The 25,118-nt window shown below is 44.7% G+C and overlaps 1 protein-coding gene across 6 annotated transcripts in view; it reads right to left on the bottom strand.

Annotated features, from left to right (window-relative positions):
- Window positions 1–25,118, bottom strand: part of SH3RF2 (SH3 domain containing ring finger 2) — a 252,903-nt gene that overhangs the window by 100,423 nt on the left and 127,362 nt on the right. For all 6 annotated transcript variants that reach the window (XM_086931655.1, XM_086931653.1, XM_086931656.1 and 3 more), the window contains exons 3-5: window positions 19,366–19,635; window positions 13,528–13,623; window positions 8,225–8,557 (exon numbers count right to left, since the gene is read on the bottom strand). In XM_086931655.1, coding sequence (XP_086787781.1) covers window positions 8,225–8,557; window positions 13,528–13,623; window positions 19,366–19,635 — 699 coding nt within the window. The remainder of the gene's footprint in view (window positions 1–8,224; window positions 8,558–13,527; window positions 13,624–19,365; window positions 19,636–25,118) is intronic.

Raw genomic sequence — 25,118 nt, 5'->3', positions numbered from 1 at the left:
TGGTGCTGCTGACAAAATGGCCATTAGAAGTGCTGCACTTCCATAAATTACCTCAAAAAAGAGTTTGTGGCTAGAGAAAAGGGAGCACCTGAAGGGCAAAATGTTATTTTGCATGGGTCTCAAAGATCCTCAAACTCAAGCTGCCTTCTCTTGCATTTGGCAGCTTCCTCTAACCCCTACCCTTTTCAGTGCCCGCCCTGTGTGTGAAGGAAGTTTGCCCTTCTACTCATCTCGGTCTGCAGGATCTAGTCTGTGCATGAAACTTCCATTGCTGCTGCCATTCTGTGCCAGGGAAGCTTGCTGTTCTGGTGGCCACCCTTTCCAATGTCTTTTCATTTGAGGGACGCCCGCAAGGGTTGTGGAATCCAGCTCTCCCCTGGTCTGTGTGTTAAGCAGGTCACACTTCTGATGCCCAGTCAGTGCTTCCTCGGCTTCCCATGTCACACCCCAAGGCACTATATGCTCATTGTAAGGCAATGTGAAGACCAGGAGGTAAAACCGATCACAAATAGTGGTTAAACCTCAATTGGTGCACAAAATAGTGCTTAAAAAGGGCAAGCACTGTCAGGGACTGAGTAACCGCACTTCTTCCATATGGAAGAGAGACTTACAGCACTTAATAAATCAACCCGCACTGCAGAACTGCTGCAAACTATCCCTGGCTGTGGGAGTGAAATTCCAAGTCCGCGCAAGTTTAAGAAGTTCTATAACACAAACCTTCTCATTGCTGCCTCTGGCTTCCGCCAGTGTGGATATGGCAGCCCAATATTCTGGGACGGAAACAGGCCCAGGGACCAATTTTTATTTATTTATTTGTGCGTTTTTATATAGCGCGGACTTTAACCGAAGGTGTCACAATAGGAACAGAACTGATACATGAGCACATTACAAGTGAACAAAATACAAAGGCAAACGTTACATTAAATGAAGCAAAAATGACAATCGTGAGCCAACAAAATACAAGAGGTAGCAAACGGTGCATTACAAAAGTGACAATCGTGAACCAACAAAATATAAGAGGTAGCAAACGGTGCATTACAGGAGGAAAAAGTGACGTGTGCAGGTAACAAAAGCGTACAAAGTAAACATAGAGGTATAATGCTGCAATATATGGAGGGCACTCAAGCACAAGAACAAACGTTACGTAGGCCATGGTGGCACTTGTGCAGGTATTGAAAATAAACAAATGTAAGAGGTAGAAAGCAGTGTGTTACAAGAGAAAGTGACGGGTGCATGTTACACACGAGTACCAAACACAGGTAGAAAGATAATACTGCAAAAAATGGCAGACTCTCAAACGACAAGAACACACTGGGAAGACACTTCCATAGTCATTTAAAGTAGATTTTTCTATAATGGAAGGGCTTCCTTCGGATAATAGAGAGGGCATGGATTACATTTGGTATTGTCTTTGAAGGAGGAGAACTTTGAGGTTAGTTTTGAAGGCCTGGGAGGAGGTGGTGGTCCGGAGCTGCAGCGGAAGGGAGTTCCAGATTCTCACCGCGTTGCCTGAAAAGGATTGTGCCATCGCTCTTTCCTTCTTGAAAGTGTCCCCCATTTGTGAATTAGAAAGCCTAAAAGTGGCCCATGTTTGTAAATGAGGGCAGTTTTTAACTTGTAAAGACACTCTGTGGAAGTGTTTTCAAAGGTAATGAAAATTGCATGGATTAGTGCTTGCTGTAGGCAATGTTTGTTTTAATATCCCGGAAACCAACAGTCAAACAGGTCCAACAGACCATCAAACAGGCCTACAAAGAGCCAGGTTGGCCCACTCACTACCCTGTCAGACCAGACTGTCGAGCACTGCCTGACTGCCATATAGGCCGGGTCAACCCTGCCTCCCTCTGCCTACGGCCGGCACGAACGCACAACGAGCAGGCCGGAATTATGAATCGTGTGAAATGTCTGTTGTCTTCTGGGGGAATTGCACTTGACTTCACAGAACACTGGGCGCCGTCCGTGTGGGAAACAACGCCCTGCGGTGTTCACGTTCCACCCCCCATCATTTAAAACGCAGTTATCTGTTTTTCTTCCATTCGTTCCCAAAATCATTTACTGCACAAGGGCATGTTGTTTTTGGTGTGGGTCTGATCATCCTTGGCTATGATGAGAAAACAACTTGCGTGTTATATTATGTCTACCTAAGCCTGTTTGCGTCACTAGCTTTTCATGTTGGGTCTGGAATACCTTGTTATGTTTGAGTGCTTGAACATATTATTTTTGTTAGTAACCTCTAGAGAACAGGTCATGGGTGGCCCCAGTTATTCTTATTTTACTACCAAATGAAGCTTCTACTATCAAAACGTCTCTGGTAAGTAACTGCGACAAGAACAAGGTGTCACAAACTTTTGCTAAGCCACTAGGACTGGCTTATTACTGAAAGTGACACACACAAACAACCCTCTCTCTCTCCCCCTCCCTCCCTCTCCAGGAAGTGGCATTTTCAGTTATCAGCCAGACCTACAGACCTATGTGCTTGGCTTTAGCTTATGAGGAGCGTGAAAGTGCTTCCGGTAGGGAGTGCGTGACTCCTACTGTGTGAGAAAAACATATGCACGATCCCCACATTTTATTTCGAATTCTGCTTTAACAGCAGTTGAGTTAACAACGCAGAGAAGTGAAAACTTTCCACTCTCTGGAAGCTGTAGGGCTGTGTGTAGGAAGGACGCAAGCAGGGATCCATTTGTTTTCCTTCATCTGCTTCTACAGAAAGAGCACTCACTGCCTTGGGTCTGGAGCTGTGACACAAGAGTGGCACAGGAGTGACCCCCCCCTACATACGGAATAACTGGAGACCTTGGGATAAAAGGATTTTTAAATTTGGGAGAGGTGAAGTTGATGAGGGCTAGTTGCTGCTATGCCATGCTGCTGAAAGGCTAATGGGCTGCAGACCCAACAGCTTTTTTTTTAAGGTATGCAAGGAAAACGTGCATAGCTTGGCATGGTGGAATTTAGAGAATATGGTAACGAAATATGGCGAAGTACTTATAAGGCTGAGAGCATTTGTGTAAAATAGATGGAGACTAGAGTAACAGAGTAGGCAAGTGTGATGAAATATGCTTGAGTGATATTTAATAATTGCTTTCGTTTTTATGACTGCTGAAGTTTTCACAACAATTATCATTATTCTGATACACATGGTTATTGCACAAATACGGTATAATAAATAATTGTATATTGTAAAATACCAATCATGCAGTCAGTCCATTCTTTGCAGGTCTCTGCTCCCTGTCCCATAGCATAGCTCATTAGAGGGAGGAATGAGAGGCCATTTCTCCTTTTATCCAGAGAGGGTATGTTATGTTGTGTAATGCATCCTCTTGGGGCTTAGGAGATTTCACTGGATGAGTCCCCTCTTGGTAGAGGAGATCACAGCAGTGCGAGACTGCTACTCTGTGTTGAATGTGAGTGCTGACAGTGGGGAGCGATTGCTACTCTGTGAGGGATGCGAGAGCGCTGTTACCCAAAGTCCGACTGCTACAGTGCGAGGGATGGGAGTGCTTCTTGTCCTGTGTGTCTGTTCTCCTGATGGGTGAAGGAGTGCCATCAGAAGTACAAGGCTCTAGTATGTGAGGTGTGTAAGAATACTCCCAGTAGTGTGTCAATGACACTGTGCTTCTGATCTTGCATGACTGCTAGACTGAGGGGGAATGTGAATGATGCTGGTAATTAGGGGATTTTGCTTTTCCACCCATGGGCTATAAAAAGTTCCCATCATGTTTTGGTGGAGGCTATGTTTTTCTTTTTTCATGGTGGAAACGTTTTTCTCTTGAAACAATGCTGCAGCTATTGTTCATAAGAAGAGTCCTCTTCCTCCACTTATGAGCCGTTATGATCTGCCGTCTCTAATGAAGGAAATCTTTAATGGCCCAGGGTGTCCATTCATTTACTTTTGAGACTCTCTAACAGTTCCCACTGGCAGCAGCCCCGGCCCACCAGCCCCCAGCACTCCTGGCATGGCCAAGCACCAGTTGCATCAGAGAAGAGAAGCTCAGGTTCCCCCTCCTCGATAATGCCCCAGGGATCCCTTGGTGTTCACAGACACTTATTGTCTGCTCCTACTCTCCCTCCAAATTCACATGAGCAGCTCTGAACCTTTTCTAGCAGCTGTTCTCCCTGGCTGATAGCGATGGAGTGCGTCACCCCAAGAACCTGCCCAGCCCCTTGTTTGCATGCACACACACGTCTCATGTGCAGCAACACATGTTTGACACAGACTGCATGTGAGGGTCAGCAAGCTTGATGTGAGCAACTGGATTGCCACCAGGCGGAATCACTATACTGCACATGTGCTTAAGAGCATGTACTTGCAGTGTATAGAAATATGCAATACTAGTGCACAAAATATACCCAACACAGAGCAACATAGATCCTATCCACTCCTTCACTGCCCACTGGGATGGCGGGTTGACGGTGCTCCGAGAAAAGCAAGGGCAGATGCCAAAACTATGCATTTGTTGTTCAAACACACATAAATCAAAGTCGGAGCAGATCTGGCATGGGTAGGGATCCGGGACCTATGAATGCTGCAATGCTTAATTTGCAAAAAACATAAGTGCCAGGGCTCTTGTCAGGAGGCCACTGCAGCTTGCATCACACGTTGCCCCTGCTAGCGCCACCAATGATAGTAAAAACACAACTACTAATATTCAAATTCCCACATATGTGACAGTTTGGACTATTTCAGGCCCCCAGCACTATAAGAATGATTTGGGCGACAGTTAACCCATTTACTGCGGCCCCTATTTGCCCGCAGTGCGGCACTTCCGCAAAACGGGTGGGGCCGCGTCGGCCATTGGCCGACGGCAGCACTGGGGAGGTAGTGCTGCCGTCGGCCAATGGCCGACAGCAGCAAGGAAGGGGTTAATATTCGTTTTAATGTATATTTAATTGATAATTAACTGTTGTTGTGGTCATCTCTAAATTAGCCAGACAACGCCCCCTTGTGGCAGACTGTCACAGGTCCCGATGCTGACAATTAAGTACCGGTGCCAAGCACAGTAAACCACTGGCTCAAATTAAGCACTGGAATACTGCCATAAGAAAATGCATCTAAATAATTTACCGGAGTAACCACCAGAGGTCTTAGGACCACACGTCCATTGGCTTGGGGAGTGAAGGATTCAAATCGAAGACGTATCTCAATTCCTACACCCCTTATTTAGTTACGAGAACTGAAAACATCTGATTTCTCTAATTCAACCTAAATGATTTGGATGGATCAATATTGTTTTTTCTGAGATCAGACCAGTATTAACCAAATCACTGAGGAAACTCGTAGCTATTAGAAGAAAAAGGAAACATCCGTTGCACATAAAAAAAGATGTGTTTCATGTGGTTTGAAGTTGGATTTGTGTAGAAAGCAGTTTGGCATTCGGTAACAACCATTCCTACTTTGTCAATTGATTGCTTTGGCATTGCCAGGGACATCTGAAGTATAACTAACTTTCCTCAAGCTCTAGAAGTCTTTCCAAGATGCCATCCTGATAGGAAGTCTTCTGGCTGCACCAACCGGCATGTCCGTTTCTGAGGGTGACTCTGTATGTCTCCCAAGCAAATCCTATGGGTGTGGATGCACAGTTCTATTGGTAGTCAATAACTTAATAATTGCCAGTGTGTAGCTCCAGCTTTGAATTACTACTAGCAAGCTGTACCTTAAGTAATTACTCCAACTATTAGAGATTATTGGCATTGCCCCAAAATGCAATAGAGACTTACCGCCCGATTCATGAACCTAAATTGCGCTCGCAAGGGGCCGGATTCTAAGAATCCGGCCCTTTGCGAGAGCGATTTTTGCATTTGGGATTCAGCATCCCAAATGCAAAAATCGCTAATTGCGATGTCGCAAATGTGCGAGGAATTACATTTAAGGAATCTCTATTAGAGATTCCTTAAATGCAATTCAACATACAATTTAAATTTGCGAATTCGCAATTTCTTGCCGCAATTTACCGCGAGGTCAGACCTCGCGGTAAATTGCGAAAACTCAGAAAAATGCATTTAAATGCATTTTTCTGAGTTGCATGTTACACACACACATGTCCTTTGGACATGTGTGTGTGCAACACCTGTGTGAAATTTCATTTGAGGGGTGCTACAGGGTGTCCTGTGGACACCCCTGGCACCCTTCAAATCGCAATCTTATTTGCGATTAGCTAATTGCTAATCACAAATAAGGAATACTCCCCATTCATTCCTATGGGCCTTTTGGCCCATAGGAATGAATGGCGAGTTATTCCTTATTTGCGATTAGCAATTAGCTAATCGCAAATAAGGAATCAGTAGGAATCGCATTTTATTATGCGATTCCTACATGATTACCGTTTTGCGAGTCCTTAATAGCGAATCGCTATGATTCGCTATTAGGGGCTCGCAAAACGGCCCGTTGATGAATCAGGCTGTTACAATCCTGTTATGCTCACTTCATTCTTGTGCACTCAGTCGTTCACAACTTCTTTGAACAGCTGGAACAGGAGCATCAGCCCCACCGTAGACAATATAAAGATACTGCATTTCACCTCCAAAAAGCACAGCGTACACCAGAAACAAGAAGGGTGGATCATTATTTACATTTTAACAAAAGACTCAAAGGAATTTCTTTACAGAAAATCTTGACCCACCCTACACAAAGAGTCTTATCCTCACACAAAAGAAGTTGGGATAATTTTACTGAAAAATATTTCACAGACGCAGAATTATAAATTGCCTCGGCAACCCTAGAGACCGGTTCCAATAGGTTATACCAGACATTGGCTGGCTGTACCAAGACAACACCTATTGCATGCAATACCACTTTGAAAGCATAGCAACAGGTTTAACACATTTGCATTGGTATTTTAATAAAAAATAACAGTTGGAGCAAAACTCGGACGAGACCCTATCATAGCCTTCAACTTTTAGAAAATTTGAGTCAAGGAAATTGAGATCATTCAAACCCAAAGCAATTTTTCATCCCCTTGGTTGACCAAGCCTTTAACTGCATCTTTATTAGCTGCAAAGATTGTGCGGTGGTAGGTCTCTCTCACCTCAGCTTCCAACCCTAGCACAAGAACCTGAATCTCACTTAAATAAATCTACCTTCGCTCAAAGGCTTTATTTGGTTGTAGACTATTTCCGATCCTCTTACTTGTTAATGAGTTCCAGAAGACACAGGCCATCCTCCAGCATCACGCTTATCTGCATAAACACAGTTTCCTGATTTTATTTGTGTGAGGATTCCGTTCTTTCCACTATAAGGAATATGCCCGACCTACAGTCCCGAGTATCTGCACTTTAGATCTACACCCCATACAAATGTCAAACCTATTGGCTTTGCCAATGCTTGATATATATGTGTCTACAGGTTTTGTTATATCACTTGGGATTTTAAAAGTAAATTGTCTCTTACAGGAATAGTTAATGTGAATGAAGAATTTAGGAACGGAAAACAGCACTCTATCACCTAGAATCCCATATTTTAATATTAGAAGGGACCAACAAATGTAATGCATTTCATTATTTAAATTAGCTTTTAATCAATTGAGAAATTAACTATTTGTATTAAAAAGTTATGATGAAAGATTGATTACTATAATAAAACAAAATTGCGACGTAAATTGCTTGAAGATTTCCCATTGCCTTAACCAGTGTCACAAAGTTTTAATGAGCACATCAAAGTTAATTAAATGAAGACATTATAATAGCATGCTGGCGTGTTGTAAATCATACTTCAAATAACTTGAAATCACAGTGCATGAGATGACATCACACACCAAGTAGTGGTAAGTTTGACCAGGGAAGCACTTTTGAGGGTTTGCGCTAATATGAAAGGCTCATCCCTCTAACACTTATATGCAATGAGGAAAAACATGTTCTGTGCCTGTGCATGAGCTCCCAGCCCCGTAAGTGTTTGTGAGCAGTCTAGTATTGTGACCAGGGTTTAGATAGCTTGTCTATGCACACTTTTTAAGCCAGCACATATACAGTTTAACACAGCTTCACATTAATCGCTAGAGGCGGGCTCGTTTTTAGGACAACCTAGAAGACACCCAACAGGCCAGTGCCTCAAGGAGACCCTTTTCTGAATGTTTCCTGGGGCTACAGACCTTTTCAGGGGCTTGAATTAAAATGATTCTCCTTAAGTGATAGTGGCAACCATCTATTCTAAGCAAAGTGCACTGAAACCTGATTCATACACGCAAATGTCATAAAGTGCCCAAGATATACCCATCTTTAGAGGCCATACCTGTAGTGGGAAGTTGGAGACAGAGTCTGCCTTTTCACTGCCCTCAAAAAGAACTGCAGGGTTGCTGGAGCTAATCAGCACTGGGGTGCTGATATCCACGGACCGCCGGTCTCCTGGGGAGTGCACCATCTTGTTGATTGTGTTCAAGGCATTTGTGATGATGAATTGCCTCGGGCCCTTTCTCCTTGCGGCATCAGGGAACTTGTGGTACATCGCCGACTCTGCGGTCTTGTCCCTGGGGAGGGGCTTCCTCAGGGGAGAAGATGTGTTGCTGTGAAACCCTGTTCTGCTGCCTTTGCCTTGGTCCAGGATCTGTTGAGCTGCAAAGTTGGACTGAAAGAGAAAACAAGGCCTAGTTAGTGTTGTGTGGACCACAGGAGGAGGAGATAGACCCCACCTATAAATACAGAGCACATGCAGACTCCTCCCCTGGCTAAATCCTAAAAGGTCACATGTGAGTTAAATAGAAATTGGTACCAATGTGTAGCTGTATAGTAAACCTTTGCATCTGTATTGGAATTAATGGTACAAGTTACCAAATTAGTCTTGTATTATTTCACAATATGGTTTCACTATGGACTTGAATAATTAGTCAAACAGAAGTAAACGTAAGCAAGAGCACATAGGGTAGATTTGTTGGAGCTGGCGGAGAGTTAGAACACCCACTTCCCTACGGTAATGGATGGGACAGTGAGAATAGAGAATCACCTGCCAAAGCTAGGAAACAGCTAAGGTCCCACGTTGTAACAGAGAAAGTGTGAGCATTAGAGATAACCTCTGGAAGCCCCATGTTGAGGCTTCAGAAAGAGCTTCTGCCCCAACGTGTAAGGAATATAAAACTGGGCTCCTAGATAGCGTATAAGTATTGCAACCACAATTCCTCTGGTCTAGAACTTTAAGTCCAGGTTGCTAGGTACCAAAGAAAACAAGCATTTGCATAGCCAATAGGTCTCGCTTTTGGGACCTTATAATTATTTAGTTATGCAGCACAATATCCTTGGTGCAACAACATTAACTGTGCATGGTTAAACACTTATAAGGCCCCAAAGGCGAGACCTATTGGCTATGCCAATGCTTATTTTTTTTATTAAAAGGACAAGCAGTGCCATTAGGCTCCGGCTGGCACTTAGAGGTAGAGAGAGAGAGGTGTGTAGAGAGAGAGAGAGAGAGAGAGAGAGAGGGGTGTAGAGAGAGGTGTGTAGAGAGAGGTGGGTAGAGAGAGAGGGAGAGAGAGAGAGAGGGAGAGAGAGAGAGGGGTAGAGAGAGAGGTGTAGAGCGAGAGAGAGAGGTGTAGAGAAAGGGGTGTAGAGATAGGGGTCTAGAGATAGGGGTGTAGAGAGAGAGGTGTAGAGAGAGGGGTGTAGAGAGAGGGGTGTAGAGAGGTAGAGAGGTAGAGAGGTAGAGAGAGGTAGAGAGAGGTAGCGAGAGGTAGAGAGAGAGAGGTGGAGCGAGGTAGAGAGAGAGGTAGAGAGTGAAAGGTAGAGAGAGAACGGTAGAGAGAAGGGTAGAGAGAGGTGGAGAGGTAGAGAGGTAGAGGTAGAGGTAGAGAGAGAGAGAGAGAGGTAGAGAGGTAGAGAGGTAGATCTATGTATGATCTATGGTCAGAGGTCGAAATCTGGCACGTCTACTCAGTTGTTCATCCTTCCAAGGACAACAAAAGGAGTGCCACTGAGTTGGTTAAGACCTGTTATACTGCACCAAGATGCTACAAGGTATGAAAGTGTGCTTTCATACACATGCTACGCTTTATGTTTGGACAGTGATCCCTAAAATTCGTAGAGTATGTCTAGGTGGCAGGTCTTTTTGTTTTTTGGAAGCCAAACTCTAAAATTTGCTCCCTCTAAATCTCAGACTAGAACCCCCTGAAGTTCTATTCAGGTAAAATCTTAAAACTTTTTCAGACAATCATTAGGTCACTAGTCAGCTTCTAGTTGGCTCTCTTACCAGGCTTTCAGTTGGAATCCAGAGCGGGGACACTCCAAATTGGAGTAACCAGGCGCTTTATAAATCTCTAACATAACATAACATGTTATTGATGGCAGCAATTTGGCTGCAGCATTCTTGGCTTATTAAAGTCAGTTTATCAGCCACTTGGAGTATAGTTCAAATGGGGCATAACAAGTGTGATAGCGGCCTGGACTCTATGCGCTCGTGCGAGAAAGGGAAAGGGAAACTGTGCTCTAGGCTGACAGAAGCAAGTCCTAATAACCACTTTCATGTGGGTTTTCACAGAGAGCTAGAACTTGAAGAGCACCCGCACACACAGTCAGTCGTGCGATCAGTTTAGGATGGGTATCACATTGTGGTGCCTCACACCATGTACATAGAGAAGGACAAATGGACTGCCAGCCACTGTTGGAAAGGACAGACATAAGAGTAGGCTTCAAATATATGGATAGCTTTGTTTTACGTCAATATCTTGGATAAGCACAGACGGAGATGAAAAATGGTTTACTTTGGGAAGAATAACTGAATATCTGACAGGAGGAGTTGTGAGCATCCTTGAGAAGATGCAAGAGCACATGCTCTGGGGAAAAACATGTGTCACGATGGAGATACCTTATTCTAAGGTCAACTCCATCATGGGCCTAAGCAATGAAAACTCACACACCTTTCACCTGCTGAACTGGTGGGCCAGCCCAAGATGCACCCAACCAACTCGCTATGAAATCACAATGGCAGAGTATTTGGCAGCTCGTTCTATTTCGTATACAGATTCATATTTTTAGTCAGTGAAAGAAATAAAATCCACAAATTGATCATTTTAGTTAAGTACACAATCCTCTCATTCAATTGTACTAGTTACGTACACAATTCCCTTGATACTCTCGAATTCCCCTTTTTTTTTTAAACATTTTTTTTATTATAACTAGGGCTTTATAAAATCACACAGGGTACATATTGTTCAATATTCTTTGGCACATTGAGCTGTAACAGCACTTACATCATTACTACCCTCGAATTCCCCTTTTAGACGAACATGAAACAGGCTATAGAAGAAATATATTCAGTGGTTGGGGTGACAAATCAAAATAGACAAAAAAACAATTGGATGCCGAAATAGGACAATATGGTCAGGACGTTCAGGAGGTTGCACAGACCCAATAGACCACAATTGTATGAGACTTTGGAAGCTGCATCGGGGTGGGGAGTACTAGAAGTTCACTGCACACATGTTTATGTTTTTTTTAGTCTCCTTGTTGGGGATAAAGATACACATTTCATCATGCGTCATAAGATGTTTGTACTTGGCCCGACTGGGTGATACTGTTGGCAAAAACCCGATAAAATGTGTGTTTTAAAATAGACAAAAAACAGGCAGGTGGTGGTTCTGTTATGTGTATATTGGTCACCAAATTTTGGGATCAAGCAAACATAAAAAACTATTGATGTATACCCAGCATCTGCCTCGTTCACAAGATGCAGCCCATTGATGCGCGCCTCTCAATGGATGAGTCTTGAGACAACTGAATGAAACAAACATCCAAACCATAAGCTCAAGTAGGGAACCCCAGGAAAACAATGAAGCAAATATGCCAACCAAAAACATAAGGGGTGAGTAGTAAGAAAATAGAATGCAACAAATATTCCAGCCAGTCAGCAGCCCAAGGCTAATAGATGTCATGCCCTGAAGATTAAATGCATCGCTTCCTGCTCCCTAAACCAAGTTCGGTGAGCAGTACTTCTGTAAGTATAACCAACATAGTGACGCCCTAGTCATCAGCACTAACTAAGAAGATACTAATGACTTTCGAGTTGTCCTTCATTTGTGCTGGTGGTTGCTGGTCGTGGGCACCAGCACTTATTTAATGTATTGTTTATCAGCAGACTTTCAACCAGAGCAAGAAAGGCAAAGGTAAAAAAGGGAGAAAAGAAGGAGGCGGCGAAAAGAGTAAAATAGTGAAAAGGCCGAAAGCAGGGATGAAAAAGCACATACAAGAGTGAGAATAACAGAAAAGAAGTGTAGTGTGTTGTAAGAAAATAGCATGAGGTGCAAACAACGCTAGGCAGCCTCAGTATTCTCTAACCTTAGCATGCAACGGTCCCGACAGCATACTTAAAAGAAAAAACTTTAGGCCCTGCACTTATGTATTTATTGTTGCAAAGGAAGCACTACTTAAGTGGGAAATTTAAAGCTTTCATCCAGCTAAAGCTATAGCCGCATGTCTTCTCCAAGTGGGAAGGAAGAACGGAAGTACGATTAATTATGGCACACTTACTTTCCAAATGTAACCACACATATCCAAGATTGTAATACCAGAAAACATTGGTACCCTTACGCAAAAACTCTAAAAGCAAACATCATATGTCAGCCCACTGTGGTCCCTGAGTTCAGACCCAGAGCTGCAACAGTCCTCGCTAGCTCATTTAGCAGTTGAACATACAAAACATAATTAGAATGCTCGAGGCAATCGCAAGCATTAACATCCTCCTTCTTCTTTCAAGTGCTGCTAAGGAAAACCCATTTGGTGTTTTTTTTTTACGCACTTACGTTTCAAAATAAAAAGTAAGATTTTTACACTGAGAAAGGGGCATAAAGTCTGACAGAAGCATCTTTAAAACAAGCAAATGGTGCGAGCGAAAGTGATCGCGAGCAAGAAGTTCGGCCGCGACCGGGATTTGTGTGCGCGCGCAAAAAGTAAATAAAACAAGGCAGAGAGAGGCACGCAAGGCTTAATGAGCCTTGACAGAAACCCACATGGCGGATGAGCGCGTGCACGCGTGCGTGAATGCAAGCTTGAGGCCAGCAAAAGCCTCTGGTAGCACTTTCAAAAGCCACTCACTAAATTTCTCGCAGAGCGGCGCATGCGCTGGCTCAGCGAAACCTAAAAACCATGTGCCTCCATAACATCAGGATAACTTCAATTCTGTTTAGGTTTGGCACAATAAGCATTAGCAGATCCAGAAGCCCCAGGCTAGAGTTCAGAATGCATGAGGAGCAGCATAAACACACACCTGATTGAAAGTTCTCTGAGCAACCGCTAGTAGTTACCTGTATAACTTGTGTGAGATTATTTTATTCAAATGCACATCATATGGATCTGTATTGAAGCTTTATATAGTCCAGATAGGTCCCCTGCTCCATGTACATGTAAATCTGTAGACAATAGTCAGAGCCCTATTTCCCTTTATGCGAAACTACCATATTTTCTTCTTGTGAGATTGTGTGCCTTGTTTTACAATTCACCTCACTGAGATTTGAACTGGAGTGGAATAGTTTCCCCTCCTGCAAAAACAGAAAAGCATTCATTGAGAAAATAAAAACAATCAGCCAGTCTGTTTTTTTCAGATATTGTGCTCACCTCAACAAATAGGAGAGGAAAGATCCCAATTCGGTCTCCCAACTTGCCCTCTGCCCAGTTGTCATCCACTCGACGCATCACGCTGATGATATCATCCTGAAGATCCAAAAAGATATTGCAGCAAACTATAAATATTTTTAAAAGACAGTAAAAACTCTGCTTAAATATAGAGTAGAGGCTTTCATTGTTCTTCTGTGTCTACAGCAGACGGCGATTCATAGTTGATTCAACGATCGCTAATGACTTGAGGGCAATAGTTGTCCAGACGATTGCGTTGTGAGCAATCATTATGTTTCAGTGGAAGAACAAGACATGACACTGGATTATGGTTTAGACTAATTGTAAGTATACATGTTACGGTATAAAAGGTATGCCAGCCAGGGCATCGTGAGTTGTCCTGGCTACACCCACTCTAGCTGTCACAAACTATCGTGTAAATTATGTTTCCCCATAATCCAACTTTCCATCACTTCTACCATAGAGACTACCTCTGTTTCCAAAGACTGCGGCCTGTTCTTGATTGTTCTCCAATGCCACAACAACTCTGTTTCCAGCACGAAAGCCTTAACTTGATAATACATTATGTTTCAGAGCCCAGCTGGTGATTTCTCTACTCCTTCGACCAAATTTCCAAACTTGATGCAGCCTTCTGTATGAGTTACAAACGACACAGGACTGTTTTTGTAGTGATTCAAGGTGTGCAAGGTTGAGATATTTAGAGGCCATGGCAATTTTGTTCTTTAGCATGGAAATGTAGTGTGATACTCTTGCAAACGTTCCCTTCTAGGAAGGAGAAGCTGTTCAGCCATAGGAAAACCGTGAAACTGTCCCAGAAGCTTTACAGAAAGCCCTATTACCAAGAAAAGGTGATAACGTGTGCTCATGCACTAGAAAGCATTGCACCAGCCCCGCCAGGGCAGGGACAGAGCCAGTCTCGTTGCCTTTATAAGGCGTGGTCTATTTGCCAATACAACTCAACTAAGAAGGCCTCAGATGTCAAATTTTAACACCTCACACTACGCGCTCTGGGTTCAGAATTAACCAATATGGTCATTTGCAACATATCAATAAGCAATTCCCGTACATGTGAGAAAATATACTTGTTATGCTAAGGTCACCCTGTCTGAGTTCACAGTCTGTCAGTCATTGAATTTAGAATTTTTTCTCAAACACTTCACAAGTCATTCTCGTCCTTTGGCAATGGCTTTAATACACAGACGAGATGAGTTCACAAAACCTGTCTCTGTCCATGGCTTGCTGTGAGTCTTATGCAGCTGACTGGTTGAGACCGAATAATGGTGAGACTGAGATATGAGATTTGGGGAATGAGTGAAGCTTTGGGGGCCCACAATTCTGGTCACACTAAGGACAGGGGGGCTGATTTCTGAGAGCCATGCATCACTTTTGCACTACTTAAAGTGGTACATGCATGACGCAGGACTCTCAGTCCGATTTATGAAGCAGCGCAAAGACACCCTGCGTGGCTTTGAGTGGCCTCTTACATCTTGAGTATAGGCAACACAGGGCAAATAGCTGTGCCGTCTTAATCTGCGCCCGGGAAGCATTCCATTGCTGTTGTGGTGGGTTTTCCCACATAACACCCATGGATTTTGACGATGCCTCAGAATTACAACCTGGGAAAGCGTCAAATCCGTACGCCTCCCGAGGAGATGTGTGATGCTTCCTAAAGCCATGCCACAGTTGTAAAGTTAAAAGGATGCCTTTTCTTCACCTGAAAGGGTGAGCCTGCTCTGTACCTGGGTCTCCCTGTATCTTTGGGATAGCTGCATCTTGCTCTTCTCCAGTACCAGAGGGTCCAGGAGGGATGTGCCTTTTCACCTGCAGGCATATGGATCAGTTCTGTTGGCTAGGGGAGGTTGTCCTGATTCTTTTTTTTAATTATTATTCTTTTTTTTCAGATAAAGAAAAATACAACCACCATAGAGCAAGCACATACAAGGCATAGCAGCATTATTAGGTATACATTTCCAGGAATACACATGAGTTAAAAATTCTGGCGTTTCAGTATCCATCGTAAAATTAGGTCCATTTCATAAAATATCATATTCATTAATCAATTAGCTCGTCAATAGTCCTAATCGTGGGGGGTTCACAGGTGTTACCTCTGTATTCATTCCATTTAGTCCACACAGCTACCCACTTCTTGGGGCACCCCCTAGCCACGTATACCGTCTTTTCCTGCACCATGCTCCAATCCATATCTTTATGCCAAGCCCCCAGTGTCGGTGGTGTGGCTGCCCCCCATAGTCTTGCGATGTTTCTCTTTGCTATTGCCAGACCCAATGTGGCCCATATTTTGCCTTTCGCAGGGATGTCAGAGGGATCCCATACGTTAAGGAGGCACCTCTTCGCCTCAGGCCGCAATTCCACCCCCCACACATCTCTCATACAGTCAAGCACCTGTGCCCAATAAACTTGTACCTCTCGGCATTCCCACAGTATGTGCAGAAAAGGTTCCCACCTCCCCACACCCCCTACGGCAGAGTCCTTCATCGCTGTGTCCCATAAGGACCAGCCTGGTGCCAGAAATATACACTCTGTGCAGGATCTTCAATCGAATCAGTCGAAATTTGGCTGATATTGCTATCTCTCTGGGGGACGCTAGCACCTCGCACCATTCTTCGTCGTCGATTTCGAGTCCATCCGCCTCCCACTTCTCTCTAAGGGATATTAGTGGATCAGGGGTATGGTTTATGAGTTTTTTGTATGTGAGCGATATGGCCTTCTCCGGGAGGTGGCCATCTAGCAATCTATCTTCTAGTGGCGAGGACTCTGAGAGTTGCGTCCCAGGAGGAATATTGGCCTGTAGGGCATGTCAGACCTGCATGTAACGGAAGTGTTCTTTCCTAGCAAGATCATACGTGCACTGTAGGGTGTCAAATGTGAGTACTCCCTCCGGGCCCCACAAGTCCTTGATCCGAGAAATACCTATTAAATCCCAGTTCCTAAAACCTTTTGTGCGGCTAAGGGTGCCTAGCCTCTCAGAGGCCCACAGTGGGGTTGCCTAGGTGAGTTTGCCTGCCCAGTCCAGCTTCTTATGAACTATGTGCCACAGCTGGACAGAGTGCTTGGTTGGCCCCGTCAGTCGGTATCTTCTCGGTCTGGAGTAGAGAGCTGGCTCGAAGTTTCCCTCTGGAAGGAGCCATTTGTCCATCTCGTACCCCGGGTCGTTACCTGCACAATATGTCCCCTGATTGACGGCCGACAGATGCGCCGCCCAGTAATATTTCCTGATGTCCGGGAGTGCTATCCCCCCATCAAACCAGCCCAACGTTAGCTTCTGGAGGGAGATACGGGGCGTACCAGTCCAGAGAAGGTCCCTCTGGGTTGCCTCAATAGCGGCGAAATACTTATGTGGGACTAAGTCTGGGTGATTCTGGAGGGCATAAAGGAATCATGGCAGCACCATCATTTTAAATAGGGCGGCCCGGCCCAGTAGTGATAAAGGGAGGTTCTTCCAGACCGCTGCGTCTCTTTGGAGCCGCTGTAGGGGTGGCAAGAGATTTCGTTCGTACCGTGCGGCACGGTCTTAAGATATGTATATGCCTAGGTATGTGAACCTGTCGCTGACTATTTGGATCGGGCAATCGGCCGGTATCTGCGGGGGGCCCATGCAAGACATAAATGAGAGATTTCCCCCAATTAATACTGTAACCGGAGTACTTCCCAAAACTCCGAAAGATGTCTAGTGCTGCAGCTAGGGACTCGTGTGGCGTCGTGAGGTACAGGAGGATGTCATCCGCATAAAGCGAAATCCTATCCTCCCAGCCGTCAGCCTACCGTATCCCCTGCAGAGAGGGGGTCTGCCTCACCCATGCTGCCAATGGTTGGAGAGCCAGAGCAAATAGCAGGGGTGAGAGGGGGCATCCCTGCCTCGTTCCCCTCTCCAATTGGAAGGCCTCTGAGAGTTTATTGTTTACGACTTGAGCTAATGGATCGGCATAAAGAAGCTGCACCCAGCTAACGAAGTTGGGGCCGAACCCCAACTTTCGAAGTACTGTCATCATGTACGACCATTCTAGTGTGTCGAAAGCCATGGCCGCATCTAAGGACACCACCACTGCATCTCTGCCTATCCGGTGGCAGCCACCCAGCACCCCATGGGGTTGTACTGATTCTTAAACTGTTTTAACTATCACTCTAGTAATTAATGTCTGGGGAGATCTTAGCGTTTGTAGTTCTGGTCCATTTCCTCTGACTAATTCTTGGACTGCAGTGGTTGCCCTCGGTTCTGCTATACTGAAAATGTTCACCTCGACCAGTTGTTTGTTTGAGATGGACAAAATATTGACCATGAAAGATCGTAGGTATGACGTTTTCTGCATCTTATAAAGTTCTTGACTTAGTTGTAATATAAGGGTGTTGCACACTTTGTGATTCTTTGAAAGGATAGGTTGTAGGCCGACGAGACCATGAACCCTACACATCCTGTATTTAGTGACAATTAAAGCTGAGCAATATTTTTTAAGAATACCAGTATATTTCTGATATTCCACCATATTCATTTACTGTGTCTCGACATGGGTCCAAATTTGGGTTCCATTTTGGAGAAGATGTAGCCAAATACCTTAAGACATATTTATTTATGCTACAAGTAGTGATCTTATTTGTAGGACCAGCAAAAACAAAAATGCAGTTTTCAGATCTACATGCAATCAGAATGCGGAACACCATTTTTTTTTTTGTTGGACATATAAAATGTATACCCTCCCAGAATCTTGTTTTTTCCTCTTTCTGTGTGCACTTCATTCTGCAGCACACATAGGAAGAGGAAAACACACCTCTTAGGATTGCTTTTGCGCAGGAAAGGTGTGCCTTCCGGCACAATAACAATAACAATCCTGCATACTTACGGAGGCACCCTTGCACCAGGGTGCAAGGGTGCTTACGTTGGCGCTAGGCTGCTGAAATGGCACCAGCGCAAGGAAAAAGGACAGGAATGCACCACCCTACTGCATGAATACGGTGCATTCCTGCCCTTCCACTTTTGCGTAGGGCAGAGCAGCAAGATGCCTTACTGCGCTTCCTTACACCAAAATCACATACATAAGGCCATTGTCTTTTCCTTGCACCAGGAATTAGAGACATTCGTTTCTCAATGCCTACACACCTATACAATAATTTCCAAAGTAAGATAGTTTTAATATTAAACATATCCTTGAAAATTATTTTCTTTTTTTACAAAAAAAGTCAAATCCTAAATACAATTATATCTTTAAAGTGGAATACCCTTATTTTAGTCTGTCTAGTTTCACACCTAAAGCAAACACAATGAAAAGCAACAAGGAAAACAGATCATCAAAACTCAGAGGCTGGAATTTGATGCAGTTAGGAAAGTTTGATTGTGAATTTTGGTTTGTACACACAGACTCTTGTTTGTTGTCTTGTTTCACAAAGGCCATTGCAAAAGGTAACTTATCAAACACCATCCAGCGGGCTCTCGGAGACACTGAACCTCATATACTTTCCGACAGCTGTGGCCCGTGCAGGTAAGAGCGGTGGGTCGGTAGGACCGGGATGGAGGGGGAATTCGACTGAAGACGATGAGGGAAAATCAATTATTTATTTAATTTTCCCTTGTGGTCGTCTGTCGAACCACTCCCCCCAACCCTCAACCCGGCCCCACTGTTCTTACCTGCACGGCCACGGCTGCTTTCCGAACCAATAGATCTTCTGCCAGTAGTAGTGAGCTTTGGCCAGAACATGCATTCTACACTTTCCCAAGAAAGAGGCGACTGTATGCGATGGGCTGCATAACAACCGCACATGATTGAATTTTCTTACAACATGGAGGGCACGAATGCCTAGAGAACGTACCTTCGCAAACGCCAGGCAATGTTTGTTTTCACCTTTGTCCTTGTCTTTCAACTCAAAGTTGTAGAGTGCTCGGCAGAGAGGTGGAGGCAGTGTTGGGTGTTTCATCACATGTACCAGACTGGCAGGGAAGATCCCCGTGATGCCATTCACTGCACCCTGGTACCAGTTGTCATCCAGCTGGCGCTGCAAAAGCACAATGTCACCCTTATTAAACTGCAGCTCGTTGGGAGAGTGCCCTCTGTAGCCGTGCAGGGCTCTGGCCCAGGGGACCTTTGGAAAGAGGAAAACAAGACATTAGGCTGATTTGCCGCATGGACCACGGTTCGTTCAATTGCAATCAGGGACAACCTTGGAGATGGCTGCACATCTTTCTATACGTTATGGATTTGCAGTGAAAGGCAGCCTACATTCCCTGCATGGCCTTTTGCTCTCTGTGGAAAAGACCATACAAAACCCATACAATATGCTATTGGGCTGGGACCACAATGAGAATGACATAGAGTTAGCAACATATTAGATGAGAAATTTGAAAAGAACTTCATGATTCTTATTTCTCCCATTAATTCCCAGAATCAGGTGCTAGAACAGAAGGACATTAAGTTTCTCTGTCACAGCACTCTTCCTTGGAACGTCACTCCCTTGAAAACTTGCAACATCACAAGCATCATGTTCTTCACACAAAGAACCACTTTTCTGACCCGCCTATACCCTCCAACACATCTCTTACCTTTCTACCTCTGGCAGCCTAGATCTATGTACTCCACATTCAAGTGAAAAGTGATCCCTGTAAAATGTCAGTTTTTTTTTAACACAGATTTTATTACGTTTTTCAGTTTGGACGAAAATTCCGACTATACTGTCTATTATCACATTGTAAAGCACGCAATCTGCGTCGAAGATAAAGAAACAACAATAAAGAACTGAGCTGCTAAAAAACTGAGTGTCTGTTTCATTTCCATGGGGTATGGGAATAGATCATGACAGGAGCACCAATATGGGGGGGGGGGGGGTGAGGAGGAAGAGGGAGGGAGAGGGGTGGAACGGGGAGAGGGGAAGAGAAAGGGGGCAAACAGGGATAGGGGAAACAGGCTGCAATCTCAGTATCTCATCAGCCATCAGTGACATCTACATTTTGTGTTTTGAAATATTCTATCATTTGAGCCCATTCTAAGGATATAGGTTTCTTCCTCAGTCCTCTGTATTCTTCGCGGTACAATGCTTCCCTCTCAGCCGCGGCCCATTTTTTGACTTCCTCCCGCCACAGCACCTTGCATGGTGCCCTGTGTGATTTCCATCGCTGTGTGATAAGCCTCTTGGCCAACATTAGTATGAGACTAGTGAAGCGGTACAATATTTTTGCCTTCTTGGGAAGAGGAGAAAGCCCCAGGAGTCAGGCCTCAGGGGTGTTCCCTGAGGAACGCTCAGATAGGTATGCAAGGCCCTGTAGAACCTCCGTCCGAAATTCCACAAGGGAGGGGCAGGTCCAAAACATGTGCAGAAAGTCTGCCTCCGGGCTATGACACCTGGGACATTCCAATGTGGAATCGGGGTACAAGTGCTGTATCCCCCGAGGTGTGAGATAGGCTCTGTGCAGTACAAACATCTGTATAGTTTTTAGTCGGGCGTTCTGGGAAGCACGCCTGGGATATTCAAGGACCTGCACCCATACCCTGTCAGTGAATTCTCTAGACACCTCCGCTACACGCCTCTGGCGAACAGGCAACAGAGAAATTCCCAAATGAGGCCGCATGCCACGGTACAACCACCGAACCAGATGAGCACCATGTCCCATTATGTGCAACGTCTGTAACAATCTAAAGGTCGGGGGCACTTTCTGATCCACTATCTACGCACATATTGTGTAACCACGACATGTGTTAACCACTTGGACGCTAAGGGACTGAAGCCCCTATAATGAGATTTCCATTGAAATGAATGGGCAGTACATGACAAGTTACCCTTGTCATTAGCATCCAAGTGGTTAAGAACAGTGTCGGAGGGGCCAAATAGGTCTGCACAAATTCTTCATGAGGCATTATTACCATCTAAAAATAAATCCCCTACAGTTACAGCCCCAGACTCCATCCAACAACGTAATCTGGTGGCAGACAATATGCCCCGTAGCGTAGGTAAGCCGCACAGGGGTACATTGTGGGCATATAGTACAGGTGTATGAGCATACTTCATCGCCAGTCTCCAATATTAGAGTACAATATGTAAAAGAAATGGAAGGTCTTTCACCCGAGTTGCTCCAGGGCATAATAAGGATTGTAGAGTCCCAGCCCGCAAGCGTTCAGGCGTATAACCCCTCTTGAATAGATTATGGCCAGCCAACCAATAAGCCAACCATTGTAGTTGGGCCACTATGGAATAGGCTTTAAAATCTGGTGCTCCCATGCCACCCTCGGTACTTGGTAATTGCATTTTAGCAAGAGCCAATCTGTGACGGCCCCGCCCCCAATGTAATGATGTTAGTAACGTATTTAGTGCTCCATAGAGCCAGGCAGGAAGAACCCCCGGAAGATTCGTAAATTGATACAGTAGTCTAGGGAGCATAATCATCTTAGAGACAGCTATACGGCCTGCAGTAGTTAACAGCAAAGTATTCCAAAACGCTACTTGGGTTCTGAGATTATTTAGTGATTGGACAACATTTCCATCTATGGTGTCTGAAGTAGTTCTGTAAATAGGGATCCCTAAATAGTTAAAGGTAATGGGTTGCACTCTGAACTGCATTGGACCAAATTGAAGCATGGGGAGTGTGTATGTATCATAAAAAGAAAAAGCCACTGATTTGGAGGCATTAAGGCGCAGTCCAGATACTTCCCAAAATTGCTCAAACAGCAATGCGATAGGTGCCATATCTACATGTCGATCCGTAAAATAAAGCAGCATGCCGTCTGCATATGCTGGGACAGATTGACGTAGCTTGCCTATCGGGTTGCCATATGGTGCCATTGTGCAACGTAGCTGATGTGCCAGTGATTCTAAAGCAAGTACAAACAGCAAGGGCGAAAAGGGGCAGCCCTACCATGTACCCCGAAATACTTTTTATGCTGGGGAGATATTGGTACCAGTTTTGGCCCTTGTCTTAAGGTTAGTATAAAGTAGCTTCACCCATTTAATAAATGCTGAAGGAATCCCATATTTAGCCAATGCAGCCAGCATGTATGACCAACTTAAAGAGTCAAATGTCTGACGAATATCAGGGGAGAGGCAACCCGCATGGGAGAAATCGGGTCGGGCAGAATGTAAGAGGGCATAAAAGCAACGTATGTTCAAAGAGGTGCTGCATTTGGGTAAAAAGCTGTGTGGATCAGAGCGGGGAGTAAGGGGAGCAGCCTTGATGCCAGGAGCTTACCAAGAATTTTGTATTTGGTATTAAGGAGTGATAGGGGTCTATATGATGTGAGATCTATCGGGGACTTATTAGGCTTCAACAGAGAGGTCACTATCGCCTCCCTGGTCGTTGGGGGTGAGGCACCCTCCGCCAAGGCAGTAGTGTACAGTTGGAGCAATTTAGGGACCATGAGCGCTGCAAAGGCGGAATGGAACTCAATGGGGATCCCATCGGAGCCTGTGGTCTTATTGCGAGCAATTCCTTGTATAGCTCCCCGGATTTCGGGCACGGTCAGAGGGGCCGCCAAGTCCGCGGCTTGAGCTGCCGTGATAGTGTGAAGCACCATTGAATCCAATAATACAGCATGGCGTCTGCCATGTCATGGGAGGGGGCAGCATAATAATCATGGAATGTTTTATTGATGTCCACCTGTGTGGTGAGCAACTCACGGCGGTCATTACGTATGGCCAGAATAGGTGTAGGGGAGGGCTGGGGTCTAATCAATCTGGCCAGCAGTGTGCCTGACCTGTCCGAGTCTGCGTGTGTGCGCAGTGTGTAGGCATGTAAGTCTATCACTCTCAAGTGTTCTAACAGCTCAGCATGTTGAATCTTAGCCTCCTGGAGGTCCGGCTCCTTCCTGTTATCAAATTAAACAGCTATTTTTCTATTGTTTGTAATAAATCCTCCTGGTCCGTCAGATCCTGTATGGCTTCACTCCCCACCAGCGTCCCTATAGAGACCCCTCGGATTATTACCTTGAATGCCTCCTTTCAATAATCTTAGACGTTGCTGTACCCTCGTTGTCCATAAAGTATGTGTTAATGATAGTGGCTAATTTACCCCGGTAAATCGGGTCTTCTAATTGTAGTAGTTGGGTCGCCAGACCCTCTGTCAACAATGTGTTGTCTTGCAGGGGTGCAGGGTCGTCAGAGGCAGTAAGGAAATGTTGGATAAAGAGTCCGGGCCCGAGCTCGTCGCCTATGCGACCTCCATCTTGGGATGCTAGTCACGCCCCCGCCTGTAAAATGTCAGTTATCTGTAAAATGTTCTCCTTCATAATACATGTGTAAAATCCAGGAATAAGTAGACTGGTAGGATTAGTTGGAGAAAGATGTATTTGATGCAGCACAGTACCCTAGAACCGCCTTAACTGCCAGGATTAGAGTAGATATAACACCATGATCTCAAAAAACCTAGACCACTAACTTGAGAAAGGCAGATACTTGAAAATGTGAGGTTTTTACAGAACAGAGCACTATGTATGGCTCCCTACACAAAAGTTATCCTGCTGTGGTTTTTATGAGCACTTAGTAGCAATTAAGGTATGCTATGACCTGTATTCATAGTAGGCATAAACACAAGAGCCTTCATTTAGAGTTTGGTGGTTGGGATACGCCCTAAAAAATTGTGGCGGATATGCTGTCTGCCAAACTCATGGTTTCTCCGGCAGAACATAGAGTTGGTTTTCCTGGCTCCACCGGAGGAAACCTTTGACTGAAGGCCCACCAGATATTAGGCCGTTAGTCAAAGAATATCAGACCGTCTGCCCTACTTAAGGCAGATCCAGGCTAAACTGAGAACCCAAAGCAGCCCTGGCAATTTTGTTGGACCAGCACCTGCAGGGGGAGGAATGGTGCAAGTGTGAAGCACTGCTACTTTTGTTACTGGGTGCCGATATTTCAGCACCGCTGCACAACCGTCTCTCAGTAACAAAACCAACCCGCACCGCTGCCTAGCCCCCCCGGGGGCATGTCTGATGCCCTCTAAGGCAAGTTTGGCCCAGAGGCAGATGTTCCAGCATACTTTTTTTCTTCAGGGAAAGTTTATCAATTCCAAACAGGAAAGCAAATCAATGACCACCACAGCTGAGAAAAGGCCCAACACGTCAGGAATATTTTTGTTTTATTTTTCAATAACAAAATCTGCTTTGGGAGTTTGTTTTTGCTGAGCAATTGCATTAAATATTGTGACTGCTCAGCAAACATTCAGTACCTTCAATGGAGACCCTGCAACTGCACCTCTCCTGAAGGCTAGAGATCTCTGCATGTCTGCCACAGACCTCCACATATAGCAGCAGGGCACCCGCTGTGCTGGCAAAATGGAGTACAGCCTGTCATACTTTACATAAGGCCAAACTATATTAAAAGTCATCACTTCGGTGCACAATACCATTGGCTATGCTTGTTCATTTGGATAACTGATAATAATACGTTTCTCAACCGTACAATCTAATGGGAGTGACTGTTTGAATAATACTTTTATGCTCATTAAAGAGATAGGAACTTATATCATTGATTACCATAAAGGATGTCACGCCAATTAAAAGTTTACAATGGAAATTAAAATACATTTTCTTGCACTCACTATCCAAAAAGTGGAATTCAAGATGAAACCGTCATACAGCTCTATAAAT

This window comes from Lissotriton vulgaris, chromosome 7, assembly GCF_964263255.1.
Source record: "Lissotriton vulgaris chromosome 7, aLisVul1.2, whole genome shotgun sequence".
NCBI lineage: Eukaryota > Metazoa > Chordata > Amphibia > Caudata > Salamandridae > Lissotriton > Lissotriton vulgaris.
Note: the sequence above shows the minus strand (reverse complement) of the source record. Positions and strands in the feature narration are given on the sequence as shown.